The sequence below is a fragment of the Dipodomys ordii genome, unplaced genomic scaffold (genome assembly GCF_000151885.1).
Source record: "Dipodomys ordii isolate 6190 unplaced genomic scaffold, Dord_2.0 Scaffold217, whole genome shotgun sequence".
Lineage (NCBI taxonomy): Eukaryota > Metazoa > Chordata > Mammalia > Rodentia > Heteromyidae > Dipodomys > Dipodomys ordii.
Window position 1 is genome coordinate 171,441 of NW_012267433.1, and position 8,049 is coordinate 179,489.

Below are 8,049 nucleotides of genomic sequence, written 5' to 3' on the forward strand. Positions count from 1 at the left end.
CCGGGTCGGCCGCTGCCCCGCGTGGCTCCTGCCAGCCTGTGCTCCTGCCAGCCTGTGCTCCTGGCAGCCCCTCTGGGCCCTGCTGAGCTCCCCCTGTGCCTGTCTCATGAGGATAACCCAGGATCATCTCCCACCTTTTTTGTTGTTCCAGTCCTGGGGCCTGAGCTCTGGCCTGGGCGCTGTCCCTCAGATCTTCAGCTCAAGGCTAGCGCTCACCACTTGAGCCACAGCGCCACTTCCAGCTTTTTTTCTTTTGCTGGGGAATCGAACCCAGGGCCTCAGGCATACAAGGCAAGCGCTCTACCACTGAGCCACCTTCCCAGCCCACATCTCCCACCTTTAGATTTCACCTGAATTCCATCTACAGCATCCCTTTCTCTGCCTGGGGCTGTGCAGAGCCCAGAGCATTTGGACACCGCAGCCGTGGTCTGCAGTGAGTGGCCCCCGCAGCGGCTGGCCCACGCGCTAGTGTACATGAAGTTCTGGTGTCACTGAGCCACCTGCGAATTGTCACCTGCGCAGGGTGGCAGGCCAGAGCCAATGATTTGGAGAGAAAAAAAGCCACATCCAAAGGCTGATGCTGGCCTCGGTGACCTGGTCTATAACGCAGTCTCCAAGGTCTTGTCTCTCTGACGTTGAGTGGGGCCAGCGGCTGTTGACTGTGCTGGGTAGTACTCTTCCTGCGGGAGTGGGCAGTGGTACTGTCTGTCCATGGGGCCCGTTCTGCTGCTCCTGTCCTTGCCTTTGGCCATCCTGCCCTGAGCTTACCCTCGCTTGAGTCATCTTCCTGTCCCTGGCTGCCTGGGCCCGGGCCCTCATCTGCAGCCTGGGTGCTCCAGTCCCTCACCGGACTATCAGAGCAGATGTGGGCCTTGCGCACCAGATCGGTGCTCTCAGCACGGTCCTCCTCTGTGCCGCGTGGGCAGCTCCTCTGTGCCCTGGAATCTCTTCTGAGGTGCTGCGCTCCTGCGGTGACACTCTGGCGTTGCTCCTGCTGGGGCTCTAGCCGAGGTCTGGGTCCATTCCTTAGCTTGTGATGCGGGCAGAGCCTCATTCATAGTTTTTAATGTTCAGGAGTTTCTGAATACTACCCAGTACTTGATAATGATACTGTGGCTAAAAAAGACTGTCTTAATCTCTGGTTGATAGCTTTAGAAATTTATCTCCGTGAAACCTGCTCTGAGCCTTAGTGTCTGGAGGAGCAGTGAGGAGCTCAGAGGAGTCCCTGGGAGCCCCGGTGTGCCCCCGTCCGCTCTGCGCTGGGGCTGTGGTGCCCGCCGAGGACAGCTTCCAGTCTTGCTGTCTGAGAAGTTGTTCTCAGTTCTGAGTGTTTTCATGTGCTCAGCACCGCTGCCTGTGTGGACTTTCCACTGACTGTCCCTCGCCTGTGTCTCCTCTCCCTGCAGTCCCGGTCTTTAGAGTGCGATGCTGTGCACTGACTGTCCCTCGCCTGTGTCTCCTCTCCCTGCAGTCCCGGTCTTTAGAGTGCGATGCTGTGCACTGACTGTCCCTCACCTGTGTCTCCTCTCCCTGCAGTCCCGGTCTTTAGAGTGCGATGCTGTGTACTGACTGTCCCTCGCCTGTGTCTCCTCTCCCTGCAGTCCCGGTCTTTAGAGTGCGATGCTGTGCATGACTGTCCCTCGCCTGTGTCTCCTCTCCCTGCAGTCCCGGTCTTTAGAGTGCGATGCTGTGCACTGACTGTCCCTCGCCTGTGTCTCCTCTCCCTGCAGTCCCGGTCTTTAGAGTGCGATGCTGTGGTACAAGGGAAGGGCTCGGGGCTGCTCAGCTTGGATGCTGTTCATCCCAGGTTCCAATGCCGTGGGCCGGGACCCACCGTGAGGGCTAGGGGGACCCCAAAGGCCAGGACGGCGGCACCCTGGAGCCTGTTCTGCCTTCCGTTCAACCACTGGGTTCAAGGCCACAGAATAAACAACCTTCCATGACGTCTGCTTTTCCTTAAGAGCTGTGGGTAAACATGAAACACCTAACCTGTTAGGCGTTTTCATATTAAAGCTCATTATAAAGTCACTATTGAGTCAAACACAAAGCTCACGTGATAACAAGGGACCTGTCTTCTGTCTGTGCCAACCACGGGGCTGACTTCTGTCCAGCGACCACCTGGGGCTGCTGCCAGCTTATCTGCCGTGCAAGTCACCCCTACAGAAGTAACTGGAGAAAGTTGACACTTCTGGCCACCGATAGGGACCCTGGGTCCCGTTCCTCGCACGCTCTTCCTGCTCTCCACATGGGGCATGCTCTAAGAGATGGGTCTGGGGCTCAAGAGCGCTCTGTGCTGGAGCCGGGCTAGGAAAGGCTTCCGCTCAGGGCACTGAGCTAGAACCGGAACGCACGTGGAATGTAGCTGCAAGTGCTGCTTCCTGATCTTTCTACTGGGTGCTTCCTTTTCTCTGTAGGTCTGGGAGAAGTTCTTAAGTTCTGAGACTCCACGGATTAACATGTTTATGGCCGTGCCCACGATATACAGCAAACTGATAGAGTACTACAACAGACATTTCACCCAGCCTCACGTCCAGGACTTTGTGCGTGCAGTTTGTGAAGAAAAAATTAGGTAACTGGAAAAAGCTCCCTTTCCTGTCCAGGAGGGCTAGTGACGGTCAGGCTGCCGTCAGGCTGCCGCTCGAGTGGTCTGGCTTCCCTTCCCTTGAAAGGGTGTGTCCGCGCTCCTCTGTTGCTCTTTGCCCGTTGGTAGTCCCGTACCGCCCCTGCCGCCCCCAGCCTTCCGCACCTCTGTCTCCCTCTCCCCACTGCCGCTGGTGAGGGAGGGACTGAGAGAGGACAGTGCTCGGGCGCTCTTGCACGGCCCACGATGACCCGCAGTCTGTTTCTGCTCGGTCGTGGCTCTCCAGGTCCTGCTGCCCTACGCGCCTTCTCAGCTTCCTGGCTCCCTGGCTAGGTGGCTTTCCTCCCACGGGAGCAGACCCCTTTGAGCCCGTCAGTGGCAGGAGCTTTGTTCTGTGTTCTCTTGTGAACCTGTAGGCATGGATTATTTCTCAGCTTTATGTGAAGGTGTGACACTGCTGGGCCTGGTGACTCATTCCTATGATCCCAGCTAATCGGGAGCCAGAGATGGGAAGAATCACAGATGAAGGCCAGCTGGAAATTCCATCTGAACTAAGCCTGGCCTGATGGGCGCTAGCCTGCCACCTGAGCTACTTGGGAGGCCATAGGTGTTGGGTTCAGGCCAGCCTCAGGCAAAAGCACAAGACCCTGCCTGAAAACTAAAGCAAAAAGGGCTGGTGCACCTGCCCAGAAAGCAAGAGGCCCTAATCCCCAATACCACCAGAAAAAGAATTTGACCTACTAACCCGAAGTGAACACGCACACTGGGCGTTTCCCCATCCCGCAGGGGTGAGGGGAGGTCTCTGCGGCCAGGGGCAGAGGTGACCGCGTGCACAGGAGGTGGACCCAGGCTGGCCAAAGGACCTGTGCGGTCAGCGGAGTTTAAGATGCCAAGTGCCACCTTCCCCAGCCCCCCAGGCCCACCTCGAGCCGGGTTCCCAGCCCACAGAAGAGCCCAGGAAGCAGCACCCGTCTCCCAAGAGAGCCGGGGGCACGTGAGGCAGTGTGTGTTTGATAGTGCTCACCCCCTGTGGTCACATGGGGGCCCTGGACGTCACCCGGAGTCCGCCAGGAGCTTGACCAGCGCCCCTTCCTCTGCCACCGCCGGTGCCCTCTGCCCTGGGGCGTGTGGCCTCCTCCTGGAGCTACGCTGGACCAGTGCTGTTACTCCTGTGGTTGTGAACATTTGTATGGTCATATTTGCAAAGTACCACCAAAAACCCCAAAGATAACCTTTAATTCGCATTCCTTTGGCAGAACTCTGCGCCTCCTAAAGCAAATCCAATGAATTGTTTCCAAGAAACACTTAAGTTTTAGCCCAAACTCATTTTTATTGTGAATTTCAAGTACAGGGCTATGGAGCAAGGGTGTTTTACAGTCTGTGTCCCGGCTGAAGGCCCGTGTCTTGCGGGAGGCCCCTTCTGAGCTGAGCCCTGTGCTGGTGCCCCAGGCTAATGGTGTCAGGCTCGGCGGCCCTGCCCATCCCCGTGCTGGAGAGGTGGAAGAGCGCCACGGGCCACACACTGCTGGAGCGCTACGGCATGACGGAGATCGGCATGGCCCTGTCCAACCCGCTGACCGCAGCCCGCCTGCCAGGTACCTGCAGCCCAGCGCTTTCCTGTCCTGCTTCCTCTGAACGGCGGCGGCGGGGGTGGGGAGGTGTCCCGGCGACTTACATTGCAGGGGAAAGGAGTGGTGTGTGCTGCTGTCCGGGACGGGCCACCAGGCCAGTCCTGAGCGACGGTGGAGTGGGTGGGAAGGCCTTTCACCCTGCTCTGCCAGGCCAGTCCTGAGCGACGGTGGAGTGGGTGGGAAGGCCTTTCACCCTGCTCTGCCAGGTCAGTGGGGAAGAGTTCTGCTGAGTGGCGGGTGCTTCTGGGCTGGGCCCTGGCCGCGATGCCTCCTCCGTCCGGGCGGCAGCCGCAGACCCGGGTCCGCTCTCCGCAGGGTCACGCTGGCCTGCCCGCCCCGTGCCCGCGGGTGCCGGTGGCCCGTCCTGCACCATGGCTCCCTTCCAGCCCCAGCCGCCTGTCTGCCCTTGTGCCACCCGCTGCTGTAAGCCTGGCCCCTAGCCAAAGGACATTCCGCTTCCTTCTGGCTTGGGGACGTTCTGGGTCGGGTGTCCTCCGACCGAAGGCCCCGTGTCCCTCTGTGCACTCAGCCTTGTGCTGGCTGGGCTGTGTGTCCTCCGGCGGTTGTCCGCCCTCTGCTCGCAGGCAGAGGGGACGGCTGTGAGTCCCGCAGAGCCCTGGACGCTGCCGGCTGTCTCGCATCGCACAGGGTGCTGGCATCTCGCCCAGTCTCATTGCTCTAGTAACTACTAGAGCAATTGTTTGTTTTCATCCTGTACTCCGTCCCTTGCTGCTGTGAATGGAGGAGGGGGGTCCAGAGTCATTAAAATGCGAGGATCCGCTGGGGCCGGCCTCGGAGCACAGAAGTGAGCGTGGTGAACAGCTGGCCACACCTCATAGCCTCTTAGATGTTGGCGCTGGTCGCCGGAACAGAATCAAGTACCTGTGGCTGGGTCCCACGTGCAGGTCCCGGAGGAGCAAGCTCCGCCCCACACCGTGCCGCTCCCGTCCTTAAACCTAGAAATGCGTCTTGAAAGTGCTCTCTCCGGGGATCCATGTCCTCGACAGAGGAGGAGGAGGAGAGGGCTCTTCCTTGTACCTTCCCACTCTCGGCTGCCCCAGACCCGGACAGCCCTGGCTTCGGAGCCTGTGGTTTGTTTCAGCTGCAGCCTCTGGTCCTGGGTGCCGACCTTGGTCCTCTCTGTGTTTGGGACGCGCCCCAGCCGCCAGGCTGCTCCAGCCAGAGTCCTCTCCTGCCAGCCCCTCCCTCCCCCTGCATGTCTCAGCCGTGGGCGGGGGCCTGTCAGATGCCGGGCGGGGTCAGCTCACACCAGAGCCCGCAGAGGTGTGAGGGGGACTGGGGGCATGTTGCTGGTGCCGGGGCCTCTGCTCCCCTTCTCCCCGGTTGCTGTAAAGAGCGATGAATCATTTATAGCCTAGCTGTCACTGGGCCTGACAGCACAGTAATCAGGACTGGGGTCAGAGACATGGAGGTTCTGGTAGCAGCCGGTTCCAGGGGTCCGGGGCCCGGCACCCACGTCCCTAGAATACCATGGGTGCCTAGTACCCGAACCACAGGGCAGGCGCCACAGCTCAGCTCACCGCGCCATCGGCCTGCGCTGCCCGCTGTACACACAGTGTACACCTGTCTCACACCCACCCCCCGACTTGGGGTGCTGTGTACACACGCACAGACTTACACACACAAAGGCCTAAGTGTGCTCTGTTCTTTTGCAACCTTCCAACTAACCTTCCAACTCCCACCTCTTTTCCCTTTCTCCTCAGGCTCCGTGGGGACCCCGCTACCAGGAGTGGAAGTACGTATTGTCTCCGAGAGCCCACAGAAGGAGGGCTGCCCCTATGCTGTCCACGCGGAAGGAAACGAGCGGGGGACAAAGGTGGGTCTGTGGGGTGGGGCCCGCTTGGTACGCAGCGGCAAGGCTGCGCTGTCCCCCGCGCCAGGGCTGGCTCTGGACAGCAGGGACACATGCCAGCGTCTGAGGCCTCCTGCTGCTCTGGCTCCTCGGGGCTCTCTGTGGAGGAAGCCTCGGGGCGGTGGCGGCCTGGCCAAGGAGGATCCCAGGGCCGCAGCAGCCATGCTTGCAGATGGAGCTGGGAACGCCGGTCTGCGCTCTGTGCTGTCCAAGCCCCACACGCTCCAGGGGCCTTCCTGCCACTGTCCTGCACATTTCCTGTGTCGCTCTGGTCTCGGTCAGGGTGACCACAGGCAAGGACATTCATTATCTTATGTCCGTGAGGATTTTCACTGAAGAGCAGAGAACTGCTAGCAATTAAGTCACCTTGGTCACAGTTTTGGAAATGACCTGCCCCCCGGGCTGGCACTAGTGCCACTAGGGCAGGCGCCGAGTCCATACCCCGCCACGGTTCCAAGATGCCAGACGGAGCCTCGGTGCTCAGTCAGGGCCTTGTTTGGACTGTGATCGAGGTGGGCCACCAGCAGGTGTCCTGCCCTTGGCTCAGTCTCTGTGGATGGACCGCGATGGAGGTAGAGCCCCCTGGGAGGGGATTTTGCACAGGCTGAAGCGAGACCTGTCTACACAGCCCTTCTGCGTGTTCCTTGGGGTTTCACTGGTCATTCTGCCCTCACCAGCCCCCGGCTTTGCCCTCTGGCCCTGCCTGGCTTCTGACCCGCCCTCTCCCCTGTCCTGCTTGGGCCAGCCTCCCCGTGTGTGCAGCTTCTCAATCTGCTAGATCCTGGGGCCCTCCAGAGCCAGGCCACTGTTCCCTCAGGATGGGCCAGCATTGGTGGCTTGTCTAGGCAAGATGCTCTGCCTTCAAAACTCACCGCTTTGGGAGCCTGATGCGTTGGCACATGCCCATAACCCCAGCTACTCAGAAGGCAGAAGTAAGGGCGACCTTGATTCAAGGCCAGCACCATGAGATCCTTTCCAAAACAGATAACATGGGGATGTGGCTCAAGGTCACCTGCCTAGCAAGCGCTAGGCCCTGAGTTCAAACCCCAGTACTACAAAAAACAAGACTTTGGACTCAGGTATCACTCAGATGTAGAATACTCGTCCAATTTGCAAAAGGCCCTGGGCATGCTCCCCAACCCTGCAAAAATAAAACCATAGAATTTATCAATTTAGCCGGGCACTAGTGGCTCACACCTGTAATCCTAGCTACTCAGGAGGCTGAGATCTGAGGTTCACAGTTCAAAGCCAGCCCTGGCAGAAAAATCTGTGAGATACAAGACACTTATCTCCAATTAACCATTAGAAAACCAGAAGTGGCGCTGTGGCTCAAAGTGAAATAGCGCTAGCCTGGAGCAAGAAGAGCATAGGGACAGCACGCAGGCCCTGAGTTCAAGCCCCACAACAACAAAAAAAAGAGTTTATCAATTGATAAAGAAGCTCTTCCTGCCCCTGCTTAGTTAGGAGCAGCTACCTGGTATGCTGACAGTGGAGGTCAGAAACTTGCTGTCTGTGAGGGACCATAGAGAGCAGACAGGAGGACCCTTTGCTCTCTCAAAGATGGCCCAGAGGCCCCGCCCCCTCTGCAGCTCTGGAGATCTGAGTAAGAGAGAAACAGGGTCCACTGCGCTGGACCCCCGGACAGCAACCTGACCCCATTGCTTGGGTCCTTGGTGATCCTGTCATGGTCCTCCAGTGATCTTGTTGCAGCCCTTGAGTGTTCTTGTCACCAGCCTGGGTGCGTGCATGCATGCGTGCGTGCATGTGTGTGTGTGTGTGTCTAGAGGCACTCTGGGGAGTGGGACTTTGCTTATCCAGTGACCATCCGTGTCCTCGTCCTGTCCCGTGTTCCTTATCCAGTGACCATCTGTGTCCTCGTCCTGTCCCGTGTTCCTTATCCAGTGACCATCCGTGTCCTCGTCCTGTCCCGTGTTCCTTATCCAGTGACCATCCGTGTCCTCGTC

General features: G+C 59.0%; 1 protein-coding gene across 1 annotated transcript in view; it reads left to right on the forward strand.

Annotated features, from left to right (window-relative positions):
- The window catches only part of Acsf3 (acyl-CoA synthetase family member 3), a 40,142-nt gene that overhangs the window by 20,207 nt on the left and 11,886 nt on the right, over positions 1-8,049 (forward strand). The window contains exons 5-7 of the mRNA XM_013035652.1: positions 2,415-2,569; positions 4,031-4,176; positions 5,937-6,362. Of these exons, the coding sequence (XP_012891106.1) occupies positions 2,415-2,569; positions 4,031-4,176; positions 5,937-6,362 (727 nt within the window). The remainder of the gene's footprint in view (positions 1-2,414; positions 2,570-4,030; positions 4,177-5,936; positions 6,363-8,049) is intronic.